This window comes from Mycteria americana, chromosome 2, assembly GCF_035582795.1.
Source record: "Mycteria americana isolate JAX WOST 10 ecotype Jacksonville Zoo and Gardens chromosome 2, USCA_MyAme_1.0, whole genome shotgun sequence".
NCBI classification, from domain to species: domain Eukaryota; kingdom Metazoa; phylum Chordata; class Aves; order Ciconiiformes; family Ciconiidae; genus Mycteria; species Mycteria americana.
Window position 1 is genome coordinate 136,873,480 of NC_134366.1, and position 16,003 is coordinate 136,889,482.

Sequence of the window (16,003 nt, forward strand, 5' to 3'; positions counted from 1 at the left end):
AATAAGTGATCTGAATTTCTCATTGCTCGTTTTAATTTGGAGAGCACCCTATAAAATCTGCCTGAGTTTATCTCAACCACCGAAGGTGGTGATCGAAATACAGACACAGTCTCTTAGAGCACTCCTGGCTCAGCACTTCTGTACACAGAAGAAGTGGCTATTTTTCATGATGAAACACTTGCTGTATGACTGGCTCTATTACAAAATGCCTTACTGAGGAAAGGTAGCTGTTGTTTCCCCCATCAGTGCTGGTGAGCCTTTTCAACGTCTGGCACCAGATTTATTTTTTTTAATACATTCATTTTTATATTTATGCACAGTTTCATATTTTAATTTTATAAAATAAATAGAATCCTTTTTTAAAAAAATGGAATTGGTGCCCACCCAGATGCAGGCCAGTTCCAAGCTTGTCTCTGGGGACAGTTGCCTGTGATCTGTTCTCTATATTCTGTAAAAACCTGGTCAATAACTGTGATTGAATCAGAGACTTAAGAGCAGTATTTATCACAGCTTCCTTGGACTTCACCTGGGAACAGTGTGAGATGGGCAGAAGGAAGCTTGATTTAGTATCTTGCGCATCGGCTGGCCGACTGCTGTGCAAGCAAGCCAGCATTGCTAATGGGTGAGCAGAGATTACGATGTGAGACGTGATACGACAGACGTCTGTCCAGGAAATCACAGTACTGCTCACTGAGCAATGTATTATTGTTGGAGTAGAGTCATTTCTTAGCTACCAGTTTCAGTTGCTGTAGTCGTAGTAAGGAGAAGATTCAGGCAACTGAAGAAATGGAAAAATCAGCACACAAAGGAAAAGGGGCAGCAGCAACAGGTGATGAGGGAAAAAATGTTTTAACTGTGGCCCAGACTTTCTTTTCTCTGTTACATGGTGGCTTTAAAGAATGGCAGCTGGTTGGTTTAGCTGACGTTCCAGCTTTTCTTCCTGCATCTCCATCAGTGTGTTTTGTCTCTCAGAGAAGGTGTGGTGTGTCCACAGCTCACATATACCACCCCCCACATACTTAAAACAGCCCAACTAAGCCAGGCACTCACGATGTGAGCAGTGTTCCAACCTCCAAAGCACAGTATGTGTCTACACACCTCGCAGCTATGCTGGCTCCGTTATCTGATCCTGTGAATGGAGCTCTGGGGTGAGTCACAGTCTGAACTGGCACTCTGTGTCATTCATTGGATTTACAAAAATACCATTTGCAGAGGAAGAAAAAGCTTTCCTTTACAACACTCCGTATTACTCAAAGGAAAGACTGCATAACAGAGACAAACATGATGTTAAACCATTACTAGGTTTGCTACTTCTCTCCGAAAGCTAATAGCAAAGTTTCCCTGACATGAACTAGCTGGGTTACTGCCACAGAGAAGTTCTTGGAAGGTCTTTACTTCAAGGTTAACTTGTTGATCTGAAGTCATATCTACTTGTCTGATAAAGCAGAAGTAGGGGGAAGAGGGGAGAACTGGTAGCCATGAGTAGCTTTCTGGCACTGGTGGCCAGTGCGTACCACTTACTCCTACAACCTCTCAAGATGATCCTTCCTTTGCTAGACAGTTCTCCAGCAGGGCTGGAAGGGAGCAGAAGTGGTAGATGGCTCATTGATCAGGAGCTCCTCAAAAACTTCACTCTGAGAGGAACAAAGAATGATGTGTGGATAGATCCAGGAAAGACTGTTCTGATCATGCAGCCTTAATATTCACATGTTTGTAAGACTCTCCTCTTGGGTTTCCTTCATTTTCCTGGACAGTGGCAGGACTAGGTTTTAAGCAAATCTGTAGTTAATCACTCTCAACAAAAAGTAATGCCAGTGAGGTGCAGCAATGGGTGAAATATTAAACAAGTATCTTATTGCTGGCTTTTTTGTTTGAGTCATGGAAAAGATAGGTGACATAAATAAGGGAATTGTATTTCCTTTGTCCCAGTAACAGTTAGAAGAAAGCTGCTCTCTCACACCATTCTCTAAAACTGTTTCCACCATTGGTTCAAGTGTCTGGACCTTTGGATCCCATGGGAGATGTGCAGATCCTACATCAAAATAGGCTAGCCGGGCTGTTATCTGTTGAACTATATTTGGTCTCTTTAAGGTCATTATGTAAGAGACATTGCATTAGACATTAACCACATAATGTTAATTGTAATATAATGAAAATCTATTGAAGAAAGGCATTTCCTCCCAATGGACTTTTAAAATTCATTCTTGACCACTACTAAGAGAGTGACATATCTAGTAGTGTGACTGATGGAGCTTGTCTGTGCATATTATTTTGTCTGCCACCATATGTATTTCCATGACAGGTAATTGTAGCAATTATTTCAGAGAATATTCTGTTGGTTCCTGCTAATAAAAAGAAAAGATCCATACAAAATAAGCAGCCTCCTATTACAATATTGTTGTGATATATGTGACAGCTGCCAGGTGTTATGCTGAAGGAGCTAGACTGCATAAAAATATGAAAACAAAATGCTTGAACTAAAGTTTAAACTATTTAAAAATAACCTGTTGTGCTCCCTTTGTTTCCGCTGCCTGGAAGTGTTGAGTGCCAGAAGTGTAACACTTGACATTTGAGGCAGACAAACATAGTCTGCAAATTCTGTGATGGCTTTGCGACCAGCTAGCATTTTTTAATCATGCCTGTTCTTGTCAACACTGGGGGTTGTTTCTAAACAAGCCAGCTAAAATATGGGAATTAACTTTAATTTCTCACTCATTTTCTGAGGCTACAGAAACCATAGAAGCAAGAAGCTTGTATTTTCACTGCTTCTCTCTCCAAGACCCACATTTTCTAACAAATTCACACTCTTGCTCTCCTGCTGGATCAAGAGGAGGCAGAAAAGGCATTGGGTAGTTCACATGCCTCTAAGGGTGTAGATCCATTTTTTTTCTCTGGCAGCAAAGGTGATTTAGGAGTTTCTTGCCAAATGGCCCTGCTTCTTATTCCTTCCCCGATGCCACCACTCACATGGCATTTGTGCTGAGGCAGCTGTTTGTTGGGCTGTGTTGGAATCAAATCATTGAAATGGTCCAGGTTTAAAAATATCTTCTTTCACCTCAAAAAACAACAAAAAATTGATGTCATTCCAGTGACATTCCCATTCTTAGCACAGCCCTGCAAACAGCTGCAGCAATGCAAATGGACAGTGATCCATGGAGGCAAAGCGGGAAGAGGTGGATGGGGAGCCAAGGGGCAGGACCTGCTTTGGTTAGCATTGTTGCTCCAGAAAATAATCATGTAGTTGCACAAGAGGGCTGTTTGTAACCACCCGGTGCATCCATGTGCATAGTTGCAAGAAATAACCCCCTTTCCTAGGGCATACTGACTTCTAATAAACCACATGCATTCTTTTTCTCACTTATTTCACTGTAAATCTAGACCTTTCTCATTAATTCAGTCAAAACCGAGACCATGATTCCACAAGATGGTAAATACAGTTTTGGAGAATTCAGCACCAGGTCGGAAATAACATACTCGGGTGACACAAAGTGTTCAACTACTACAAATTCACTAGGTAGAACCATATTTGTTCAAAAAATGTGAGGATGTCATTTTTGCTTTGCCAACAAAGGCATAATCTATTCTCCTGTGGCCAGCATAAAACCAGCAACCATTTTTGTTTTCTGATTAATTACAAAAACTTGTGATGATTTATTCATGCTCAATCTGGATAAAATGTACTGGTGGATGATCTACAGCCCTGGAGGAAACAACCATTTCAGCCCTCATTTCTCTTATATCTCACATCTCCTTACAAGCTGGTGTGATATAACCTCTAAGAGGGCCATTATAACAATGGTTTCTCCAGACCCTACCTTATCAGAAGTCATCAAAAATAAGCAAAAAATTGCCAAAGCAAACAACAAACTGAAGAAGACTATGAAGACCTTTCACCTTTCCTCCCCACTTCCTAAATTTAAGAGTTACTGATCTTGTAAAAGGTAACAGTGCAGTCAAAGTTCTCAATTCCTACCAAGCAATTTTCTGGTATCTTGAAGTATTTGGCTGGAATCTTTCTTGTGTAATTACTTAAAAGCCAGATCTAGTCTAACCTGGTCACCAAGAGTGTCTCCAGTCAGTAGAGAGAAACAGGTACCTCCAGAGAGCAATCCACCCTACAGACACTTCTTTTAGGATGGGACAAATCACCCTCTGCTGGTGCCTTTCTCTCATCACTCCCATTAGAAGGGATGCATGCACTTTGCTTGAGTGGGCATCTCATTTCTGTATGACTGAAGTTTGGTAACATGGATTCCAGCCTTTGTACCTAAAAGCTATGGAGATTAGTGGTGGTAAAGCAGAAAATGGTGTGCAGACTTAATTGTGTTTCAAATATCTAGAAGGCCTAGACTGCCTATTTTTCCCCAGCATAAATAGGATAACTGCTGGGCCCTAATAAATGAAAACATTATGACAAAGCCATCCCACTCACCCCTTTCCTCCCCTCCACACCCTTTACAAGAACCTTATACAGATTTAAGTAGTGCTCTGCTTAAGGAAGCAAATGCTGAAAGATGCTGAATACCTGCAACTCTGATACGACTCATCAGGTTAAACACTGAGATCCTTAAACTGTTTATTCATGCAAATTTTAGTGTGCCAGATGCTGAGGAGTGCTGAATGGCTGCTCAGTGGGAGTTGTGGTTGCTCAGCACCTCCAAAGAATTGGCATGTAAACTCCAGCCTGGACTTCGCTTATGGGAAAAACAAATCCAACCATCAGTCATGCAGGGTGTGCTTCCCTCCCCGCTTCATGAGCTGGCCTGGTGAAAATTCCTGGTGCTTATTGAAAGCATCATCTGATGTCACTCGACACCACAGGGGAAAATATAAATCAAAGTGTAAGTATTCAGCACTCTCTCAGCATTGGCCTAATGTGATTAATGTAATCTGAGGTAAACACTTCAGTTATTCCTTATTACTGTTAGGGACCCAAATCAAGGGCTGGGACTTGTTATTCTAGGTAATGTGAAAAAACAAGCCCTACCCATGAGATCTCCAAGACTAAAATTAAGCTAGGGTAGAATTTTAACAACAGTTACCTAATAGCAATGAACAGACACAATGAAGTGTTGAATCTGAACCGCCTGAAAGGCATGTGGCAAGGGCTGTGCCGTGCTCAGCAGAAAGCTTTTCTCTGGCAGTGGAGTAGGGCTGCGGTAACGGGGAGAGTGAGGTGATGCGGGATGAGATTGCAAGCACCTACGGCGGGGGGGGGGGGGGGGGGGCCGAATCCCATTGACACTGAGGGGACCTACTTCTGCTTTCTACCTTTCAGAATCACCTCCTGGTTCAAAAAAGTTGTTTTCTGTAAAAGTCTACAGCCAAAATCTTTGTCTCAGACAATCCCAGCGCACTGTATAACTCTGAGTTGTGTGGGCTGCCATTGGAAGGGGGGAACAGACTTAATAACGTGGACAGAGTTACTCCTGGCACCGTTTGATGGTCTCTTGCTTCACATGATAGCGTACCTCAGTCACTGTATGACTCAGAGCACAAATACTAAAGTGTCACGAATGTGAAAACACAAGTCTAAAAGCCGAGGAATGGCCCTATTGTCAGTTTTGCGCTTGCTTCACTCCCAGCTGGGTGTGATGGCAAATGATTGCTCTTGGAAAGGCACACTGAAGTATTGCAGCCTGGCAGCCTGCTGAGTCCAGCGAGGTGCAGGGAGTAAATGCTTCATCCAGCCAAACCCAGTGGGAATATGTTGGAGCTCTGACTTTGTTTCGCTGACACAGGAAGATGTCATCACAGCAGAATATGAAGGAGTTAACACATTATGAAATACAGTTTTGGCAGTGATGCAGACAAAGATTGTTTTGTTTGAAATGCAGTAGCAGCAGTGTTGGTTAACAAGGTAATGCAGTCACCTGGCCAGTCTCAGTCATTACATTGTGCTTCATTTCTTCTAACATGTTAGGTCCAAATCCTGTGAAACAAGCTACTTAACTTTAATAGATAGTTCTTTGCTTCAAAGTAAAGCTTAGTTTAATGTACATGTCTGGATAATGGCTGTTTGAAATAGCAAGCAGAAGTGCTAAGGGAAGCCCATCTTGCACAGGAAGAGAAATGACAAGGTACCAGTGTGGTTTTAAGTAAAAAAGAATAAAAATACAGGAAGTTATTTTTTTAAACCTCTTGCCAGTCCGGTTCCTTTGCAGGGTGAGGAGAAGTGAGGAGGGCTGTCCCATGCCTGCTTACACACACTGCTGAGGGCTCGGTGCACAAAATTGCACAACCAATTTCAAAATTACTTTTAGCTAGTCCAGGCACTCCAGCTGTCCTTCCAAAAATAAAAGGCAAAGTTTTCAACATCACAGAGGACTAATAAACCACCTACGCACCTGCATCCACCAAGATCAAGAAAGCGCAGAATCCCTTACGACTCGGAAAGTCTAGCCACATATTTACTGCTGATACCTGGCTTTTGTAATTGGGGTTGGAACATTCCAGCTGAAAGGTTTGCATTCAGCACTTTCCTGGGCTGGGAGGCAGATCTTCTATAGTTGGGACTCAATTAGCTACGTGTATTTTCAGCTGAAGATCTGGCCCCGTGGGCCCGATTCTTTACAATACTTTTGCATAAACCTGGGAGAGACGACCCTTCTCACCAGCATCGCTGAAAATTGACTTCTGTATTCAAGTAGGCAGCTGTTTCTCCCAGATTTTTCACCATGCTTGTGCTCTCATTAAAGTACATGATAAAGTTAGCAAGCAAAAACTATATTCTTCTGCGAGATCCTTGTCCATAAAAATCCTTTCTGAGCCCTGTATTTTGCAGTGAGTAGCAGGGAGTGCCTTGCTTTGAAAATACGAGTCTAAGTCAAAGATCAGTCCACATTTCAAATATTAAAGCAGATTCTCAGACAGTATTTCATTGGAACAAGTAGGGCTATTCCAGTTTACAGCGACTGAGGATCTGGGTCTAAAAAAGGAGCTATGAATTCTAATTAGATATAAATAAAGAAATAGGGAGCTACTTTTTTCTTACCTCCATGCTGTCTTGTCTGTTGGTGTCATGACACTCAAATAGGTAGTAACTGGAATGAAGCCCAGTAGCCAATTTATACTTAACATACCATTAGTTCTTACTAATTTCTGCGGTACACTTTAACTTTAAGCACTTACGAAAATGCTTGGGGAAATCATCCATCCCATGCTTCCATTCCTCACAAGCACCCCTGCTTCACTGTTTGTTCCTGCATATGTCTGTTAGCATCACGGCTTTGGTAACTTTCCATTTTAGGACAGTATTATAAATGATTGAGATGTGTTAAAGTTCAGAGGACACGGCTCTGTCATTTTCCCTCTATCAAGTAGTATCTTGACATCAAATAGTTCTCCTGAGATCATGCTGAATTTCCCAAAGTAAGGTGAAATCCTGCACAGAGAAGGCTGGCAGTATCGGCCATTTCAATTTTAAGAATGTACAATAATGTATGTGCATATCTAGGAATATAGAGGGAAAAAAAAATCCTGCATATTGCACGCTAAATTGTGATTTTAATGATGAAGACACAAGGTATCCCTTAGCTACTAAATCACCCATTTTTCTGTATTTAATAGGATTAATCTTTAATAGGATTTCTGATACTATCACAAAGCTGGTCTTCATTTTCTGCCAAAAGGGTCTGAAAAGACTGGAACTAGTAAAAATATTTCTGTATATCATACTGGCCTGTTAAATATTCAGCTAATTTAAAAAATAGTAGTAATTCCTGTCATTAGCAGCTACAGCATATCATGTCCAGATTCCTTTTTTTTACTGTAAGCGTAGGATACCTGTGCAAACAAAAGCAGAATTTGGCCTGGGATATAAGCAGAAGCTTATATCTCTGTATTATTTATTTCCTGTTCTTGGGCTGAGTGAAACTGAAGTGAAACAAATATTAAAAGACTTTAAAGAAAAAAAAAATACATCCAAGGCAGATTTCATGACAGCAGAACAAGTATCATTTTGAGTGGCAATGCACTGACAATAACTTTTGGCTTCGGTCCACATCAATCTGGAGGCCCAGCTACAGAAGCCAGGCTGGCTCAGGATCACTTCTAAACAGGCATTATCACCTTCGGTGCAATAATATTCCAGAGGTCCAAATCAGGACTAAGCCCTTTGCACAGGTGCGACACGCTCACCTGGCATAATCCTTCCTCTGCCGTTGTCTGTGGCAAAAGTCCCTCTGACTTCTCTGGCGTTAGAAGTCTGGCTGGCCTCCCCAAATGTTCATGCTCCCTGCCTTTTCCCCTCTTTCCCACTTCATTGTGGTTTTCTGCGTGTTGTGAAATCTTAAGGATTTTAATGCAATTCATCTTTTCCTCGTCCATTTGTCAACCTTTCCTTCCTTTACAGACTGGTTCTGAACCATCCCCTCAAGGACGAGTGGAGGAAACTCCCGTGAGCAATGAGAGGGGTGACGAGCCGGCTCGTCATGTCTTCTCCTTCTCCTGGTTGAACTCACTGAATGAATGATGACTCACTCCGGCTGGCTTCTGGTGTGCTTCTCCTCGGAGGGACCGTGAGCGCAGGCAGCCTGGCTGCAATCAACAAAGAAACTGGCCTGGAAAAGGACATCCGAGCAGGTTTCGTTCCCAGGAACTCAGTTGACCTCCACATTGTATCCAGCCCTTGAGATGACGGAGTCCTAAGAGGGATGGGAGCATGGGGACAAATTGCTATACTGTATTGTAATCAGAGTGTTTTCCAATAATTTCTCGTTTCCAAGGGGAAAATAGCATCACAACAGCTGTAGGCTGAGCACTGCTAATGTTTTGTTATTCACTTTTTGGCACGTCCCCGTGTAGGTGTAAATGCTTCACCAATGTTGTTAGCTAAAATGCTGGTAAGATATTCACTAGTAGCATCCTTTGCCAACACAGCGTTTCTCCTCAGTACCCTCCTGCGTCCCAGCTCGTCGGTGCCGGTGACTTCAGTGACATCGTGCCCTTGACACCCCCAAGTCAGGGTTAGGTCTAAGCACCCCCCTGCAGTCAGTCATAGTCCCCGCAGTACCGGTGCCTCCCCAGCTGCGGAGGCTGAACATGGGAGGGGAGAGCGAAGCTGCCATTTCTTCCTTGCACTTACTCTTCCTGCTAAGCCACAACAGACGACGGTGACATAAACAGGTTATTTGTAGGGAAGGTGCCCAGTGGCAGGGACGAGGAAGGTGCACGTGCCGAAAGCACTGGCCACCCCCCGCGCGTGGATGTGAGACGCAGCTCTGAGCGTGTGGGGCAGATGCTAGAGTGCTGCCCACGTCTGTCCAGCCATAATCTGTGCCTACGTCTTCTCAGTCATCCGTGTCTGTAGGAAAAGGGGCATGTTCTTGCATGAAACCAGGATGCAGTGAGGTGGTCACAGATAAGATTTAATTTGAAGGCCCTGTGGTGCGCTGTAGAAAAGGCAAATGGCCGAATGTCCTGTTCCGTGGGCGTGGCAGATGTGGAGCCATCTAACGAAATCAAATTCGTGTCTTCAGAGAAGCTCTACAAGATGCACCGAAGGTGACGCTCCAAGAGTTTTGTCACTGGGGGCAGGGTGTCAGCACTCAGTAGTGTTTAAGAGAAGATTGGCGGGTTGCCGGGAGCGCTCGGTGCCATGGGGAACCAGGGGTCAAGCACTGCACTAGGGTGAAGTGTGGATCTTTCCAGAAGCCCCGAGTCAGGCCCTAAACACACAGTTTTGGCAAGGGACTACGCCAGGCCATGGGGCTGCGCTGCGCCCCAGCAGGGCCGGTGAGCTGGCAGTGCAGACGCAATGCAGAGCCCGGTTAGCAGGCTGTGAGGGGTCAGCCCCAGTCCTGGCCATCGCTGGCTACAGGGCTGAGTCACATCGACCCGCATTTGTACCTGTTTCCCCTGCAAAACGCTCCTGCCAGAGAAGTTTTGGAGGGCTGCGTAGGCGGGGGCTGCGCAAAGCTTTGAGACCCAGCCCGGAGCAAGCTCCGCTCCGCACCGCTGCCGCCACCGCATCGCCTCCGGCTGCTGGAGCGGCTTTTCCCTGGGATGTGGTTTGGGGCGAGGGATCTCCTGTTTTCTCCCGGTCGCCCTGGAGGATTTCCCCCAGTTCCTCCCGGGAAGTTTCTCCACACGCACTGCCACCTCCCCGGCGCCCCTGGGAGGGACCCGGCTTGGGCACCGCCGCCGGGACGGGGGGAGCCGAAGCGGGGAGGGACCTGCCCTTTTGGGCTGCGGGGAGGGTGAGCAGAGCTAGAAAGAAAACAGCGAAGAGATGCGGGAGCGCCTCGCCGGTTTCCCATCGCTGCCTCTGGCAGGAGGGGGCTGCCCGGCCCCGGCGGCAGCGGCAGGAGCCGGGGAGCCCCCTGGGGCTGCTGCTGAGGTGGGAGCCGGCAGGGCTGGGGGCGAGCGGCCGGTCCCGACCCCCCCCGGCCCCGGAAGCAGCCTGGGCGAGGGCGGCGGGGGCAGCCCCTGCCCGGGGCCGCGGCGCGTCGGGGCGCGGCTCTGGGAGAGCCCGCAGGGACGGGGGCTCCCAGGGGCGGGGAGGGGAAACACGAAGGTCCCCGGGGGTGACTTAGGGCTCCCTGTGGCTCTGGGTGTCCGCGGCCGAGGGTGCCCCCCCCCGCCCCGGTAAGCGCCGAGGGAGGCGGAGCAGCCCTCCGGCGTCTAGGCAAGAAAGTCTATCAAGCCATCGTTACTTTGCAGCTTTTATTAAAAATATAAATATTAAACATTCTCTTACACAACAAAATCGACCGAGCGCTGAAAAGATGTTTTATTGTGAAAATGTTTACAGGAAAAAAGTGAGTTTAAAGTAGCTTACAGAGATTCCCCCTCCCACCTCCCTGCCCCCAGCAGAAAAGTTACCTGTCTTCTTGGCACCATTTCTTCCAATGCTCACACATCCCTACGTAGCGATGGCACTAGAATAACTGGGAAATGGAGAAATAAATAAAGGTAGGGGAGGTTACGAACGACACTCGTGTTTCTGCACTTGGTACACGGTTGTGCATGCTAGTCAAGGGACAGAGGCTGTTCGGAGTACACCCTTCTAGGTTTAAAGCTATATAAAAATAAAGAGATGACATCAGAGCAGCACTATGGTACATCGGACGGTGTAATTATTCTTGTGCTAACTGCGGAATCTCTTTGGCAAGGCGGGGAGGGGCCGTTTCATTTCCCGATTATCTCCATCAGTTTCCTGTTGCTGTGAGCTTGCTGCGCTAACTGCTCGGCTCGGGCCATCTCCAAGACTTCTCGCAGGAGGTGGAAAGTCAGATCCAGAGAAATAGGGGGCTCCTCGGATCGCTTCTCCCTCTCCACGGCCTCACCCTCGGCTTCGCCCTCCTCGGGGCTCCCCAGCGAGCGCTCGGGCAGCTGCTGCAGCTGTTGCACCGCCGCCCGGAAAAAGTTGCTGGCGGAGGCTTCGGGCTGTAGGTGGCTGGTGCTGCTGGAAGAGGCGGAGAAAGAGCCAACGGGTCTCTTGTTGAGGTTGCCCAGGCGCAGGAAATACTCTTCGCCCATGCGGAGCAGGACGGGCAGAGTTTGCTGCTGCTGCTGCTGGAAGAAATCTGGCTGGTGCAGAGCCCCGTGGGCGGCTGCCGGGCTCTTGCTGAGAGCTCTGCACTCCTGGCAGGGCAGGAGGGCGACCAGCAGGATTCCCGTGGAGACCAGCAGCGGGATCTTCATGGTCGGGGCCCAAACCTGCGGGGGCAGAGGGGGGCGGGGGGGGTTACACAGCCGAGCCGCGGCGGCGGGGAGGGCAGCGCGGGGCCGGGCCGGGCCGGGCCGCCCCCCGCCGCCGCTGTCCCGGTGCTGAAACGCGCCGCTCCGCGCCCCTCCGCGCCCCGCCGCGCCCCGCCGCGCCCCGCACACCGCGGCCCGGCCGCGCTCAGCCCCGGCCCGGCCGGCCCCCGCCGTCGAGGCGGCCGCCCCCCGCGGAACAGCCCCGCGGGGCGGCTGCGGGCTGCGCCGGCAGCGGCTCCCGCGGACGGGGCTGGCCTGAGCCCCTGCGGAGAGAACCCACGCGTGTGCGCAGACCCGCGCCTCTTCACCCACCCGGGGGGAGGGAGGGTGCGTGGGGTGCCTGCGGCGGGGCGGCTGTCCCCCAGAGCTGCGGGCTGCGAGCGCCCGGCTCCCCCGCGCCTCCCCGCTCCCCGCCCGGCCGGGGGAGCTCCCCGCCTCCCGCGGGGCGCCGCGCTCAGCCCCCCGCAGCCCCCCGCAGGGCAGGGCAGGGCAGGGCAGCCCGCTCTGCTCCGCTCCGCTCCGCTCCGCTCCCCTCCGCTCCGCTCCGCGCCCGGCCGCGGCCCCGCACCTACCTGGGGCGGCGGCGGCGGCGGCGGCAGGGCAGGGCAGGGCAGGGCAGGCGGCGGGGCTCGGCGGTGCCCGGCGTCCCTTCCTCTCGCTCTCCCTCGGAGCCGGCTCCTGGCGAACTTGGGATCAGATTTGGTCCTAATCAGAGCCGGGGCGCGGGATTTTTATAGCTTAGACCCTCTCCTGGAATCACGCAGAACTTGCCTAATAAGCTGACGCTCTCCTGACAGCCCGATTGCGTGCCCCGATCCACTGCTGAATAAATCATGGGGGCCCGTCGGAGCGGCGATGGGCCGAGTTTCGCTATCGCAACCCCAAATCTCACGTCCAATTATATCAACAGATATTTATCGCCTCTGCGGTGACGTCAGCCGGGCCGGGGGCCGGGGAGCAGGGTGCCCCCCCCCACCCCATTGACAAAAATACTTGAATGAATTTCCTAGCGGGCGCGTACTATGAGAGGTCACTCCGGGGGAAACTTTCCACTCGCGGGCCGGCCCGCGGGGAGGGACCCGACCCACCCGGCACCAAGGCTGCCGTCCCCGCAGGGCAGTGTCCTTCCCCCACCCCCGGCGCTCCTTGGCCCCCCGCCCTCCGCCGCCTCCGGGCCCGCCCGCACGGGGCGGCTGCGGCTGCGGCTGCCGCCGGCCGGCACGGCAGGCTCCGCGGGGCGCGGGTTTTGCGTGGATCCCGTCTTTGCTCCGCGCCCGGGGCCAGCCCGGGCCGGGGCAGCGCTTCCCCCTGCAAAGCGGGCCGGAGCGCAGCCGAGCCCCGCGGGGCAGGGCAGGGCCGGGCCGGGCCGGGCAGGTGCCGGTGCCGGTGCCGGTGCCGGTGCCGGTGCCGGTGCCGGTGCCGGTGCCGGTGCCGGGAGGGGCCCGCGGCACCGCCGACACGGTCACGTCGCACGGGCTGCCCGGGGCCCCGCCGAGGGGAGAGGGGGCGGAAAGCCCTCGGCGAGCCCCCCGGGGGCGGGGGCGGCGGGAAGGGCCGGGGGTGCCGCCGGCGGGGCCGCCCCGGCAGCGTCTGCCGGGACAGGGAGAGCAGCCCGGGGCGCCGGTCCGCCCGCCCTTCCTCCCCTGCCGCCTCCGGCACCGCCGCCTGCTCGTCCCGGCCCTGCCTCCGCGCTGCCGGCTCCCACTCCCTCGTTCTGGCCCTTGCTTCCCTCCATCGTCTTCCCACGTCTCGCGCGGAGGTAGCAACTGCTCTTTTTTCTCCCTCCCCCCCGCCCCCCCGACACTACTAGCTGAGCTTCCCCACGTCTTCACCCCCACGGCCACGTGTTTCCCTGTGTGCCCCCCTCAGCTGAGGCCCTGCCCTCCAGGGTGTCCTAATCCCATGTTGAGCTCCCTTTGAAGAGCTCTCCCGCCTCCCTTATGTCTGCAGGCACCAGACCATACTCCACCAGTGTCTCCGCCGGGTTGCGTACCCTCAGATCTCCTCTTCCAGGAGGTAGCGCTGCCTATAGAAATAACTTCTGCCCAACACCCATTCCATGTGTACTGTGTGTTCTTTGGTTTTTGCAGCCCATCAGCTCTGCCACTGCATCTCAGTCCTGCTTCTTCACTGCCTCGGTTGCAACACTAATCATGTCCTTCCCTTTAAACTGGAAAATTGTACTGAAAACCTACTGGTTTTATCTTGCCTAGACTGTAAATGCACTTGCATGTCTCCCACCACAGCAAAGAGTTTCAACACACCACGGAAGGTGGTCGTATGCTACCGATGCTAAATCAGTGATGAATCTGAAATCTGTTTCCTTAATAAAATAACAAAGTTCAAACAACGTAATAGATGAGGTTGGCCCCAGCCCAATTCTAAGCATCTCCTTAGGGATGCTATACACTTTAATTCTTGTTATACCTGTCTCCAGCCTCGGACACTGTTGGTGAAGTGCCAAAGAATCAGGTCTTGTGCATCATAAAGAAACGAATGGAAAAACAAGTAGTAATACCAGAGATTTATCTCTGCATTACCTCTGTTAGCTCAGGCATTCATGAACTGAAATGCATATTACAACGAAAACAGAACAGAATATATTGTGTAGATAGTCACAGCAGAAGCTATTTGTATGCTTTTAAAGCATGTCAGCACGGCTTTCAGTGAGAACAAGAGGTTCAAAGAAACAGGAGCTAAGTTCAATCAGTTGATGGAAAATGCGAGAGGCACTTATTAAATTCAAACCCTCCAGATGTGCTCTGGAGTGGGTTTTATCACAGTGTTTCCATTTTTAGGTTTAATACACCTTTTAAAGACATGAAACCTCTTAAAAAAATGTGATCATAAATGTAAAGAAGGAAGCATTCTGGTCAAAATACATTTTTTAGTGTCGTGAGTGAGATCTGAATAAGACATAGGGCTGCATCTCTCCAAAAGATTGATGCCAGTGAGAACTGGCTCAGATTATTTTATGTTTTTTATCATTTACAATATGATAAAAAACAGTTTCGTCCCTTGAAGAATTACAGGGATAGCAAATAGAGCATAGGAGTGGGCTAGGAGAGCTCCTGCAATTTTCACAAGAGCTGTACAACCTGCCAGGTTCTTCTCCCCTTTTTCCTGACCCCTGGCTCTGAGCAGGGTCTGCAGTGTCTCATATATGCTTGTTTCTAGTCCAGCATGGCCATATTACCCACTTTGCCCATAGATCCTGAGTGATGTGTGAGAGGGCTTGCAACGATTTAAATGCAGGGAAGACTGTGGGACATTTGGATGTCTCGATGATGAGGAATATAAAATATCACCGATACACAAACCAAAAAGTACTTCCCTCAGTGCTTCAAATGCAGAACTGACGCCTAGGAACATAGAAGTCCTTTCTCCAAAGAGTCACTACTTTCTGGGTGAAACCTGAGCTGTTACTCCTGAAGGAGATTACAACAGAAGAAATCCTGGATTCTCACCGGAGGGGTGAAAGAGAGAGACAAGGCAGATATCAGGTATATCTGGATTGGAGTTTTATGTTTAGTGATATAGTTTGAGATTAGCATACCTTCATAAGAAAAGTATTCATATTTGACTCATTCTGCAAACACTGGGGACAAACATAATTTTTGCAGTGAATCACAAAATAACATTGCCTAGAAATAAAAAGTGTTAGCAAGGCCCATCTCCGCTCTGCTGACTTGGGTTGGGTGCACCTGCCTTTTAGCCTTAGTGATCTCAAACTCAGGCACCTAATGAAAGGCAATTATAGCTACTCTGCTGTAGCTAGTGGAAAGCAAAAGCATGCCCAGAGCATGATACATCCCATCACAAAATAGTACCTTCAGGATTCTGGAGAAGCTCACCTCGTTCCCTTGTCTATAACGGGAGTGCAGACAACTACCTTAGCCTACTCACTGAATTTTTAGATAGCTAATGTGAGGCAAGAAGAATCCCCTTCTCACTGATTGACCATAGCAGACAGATCACGCAGTGCTAAAAACAGCAATACAGGAGTGGTGATGTTAAACGGAGGGCATGGCTCTTACCCCAGGTATTTTTGAAGATGTCCAACTACAAACATGGAAGAACACACACTAGATGTAGATCAGCTTTCTACCATGGTGCAATATTTCATTACTACTCCAGCTTTTGTCAGAAGGCAGTAAGGATTTGTGGTATTGTTGCGTTCAGCAAACATTTCCACATCATCTCGCATAACCACTTCATGTGATCACCATCATTACTCGGTCCCTGTGATCCCTCTAACGTGCTATCTTACATTCTGTGACTTTTCAGGTGAACTCGGTGT

At 49.5% G+C, this 16,003-nt stretch overlaps 2 protein-coding genes across 6 annotated transcripts in view; one reads left to right on the top strand and one right to left on the bottom strand.

The window, feature by feature from the left end:
• The window catches only part of TRIM55 (tripartite motif containing 55), a 49,020-nt gene extending 40,539 nt beyond the window's left edge, over positions 1-8,481 (top strand). For all 5 annotated transcript variants that reach the window (XM_075494744.1, XM_075494746.1, XM_075494745.1 and 2 more), the window contains one exon: positions 8,354-8,481. In XM_075494744.1, coding sequence (XP_075350859.1) covers positions 8,354-8,473 — 120 coding nt within the window. In that variant the 3' untranslated portion in view covers positions 8,474-8,481. The remainder of the gene's footprint in view (positions 1-8,353) is intronic.
• A 1,999-nt stretch (positions 8,482-10,480) lies between these two features.
• On the bottom strand, positions 10,481-12,399 carry CRH (corticotropin releasing hormone). The gene is made up of 2 exons (XM_075495723.1): positions 12,276-12,399; positions 10,481-11,661 (listed from the first exon to the last, which is right to left on the bottom strand). Exon 2 carries the CDS (start codon positions 11,644-11,646, stop codon positions 11,131-11,133), a length of 516 nt encoding a protein of 171 aa, XP_075351838.1. The 5' UTR covers positions 11,647-11,661; positions 12,276-12,399; the 3' UTR covers positions 10,481-11,130.
• Between the last annotated feature and the right edge of the window lie 3,604 nt (positions 12,400-16,003).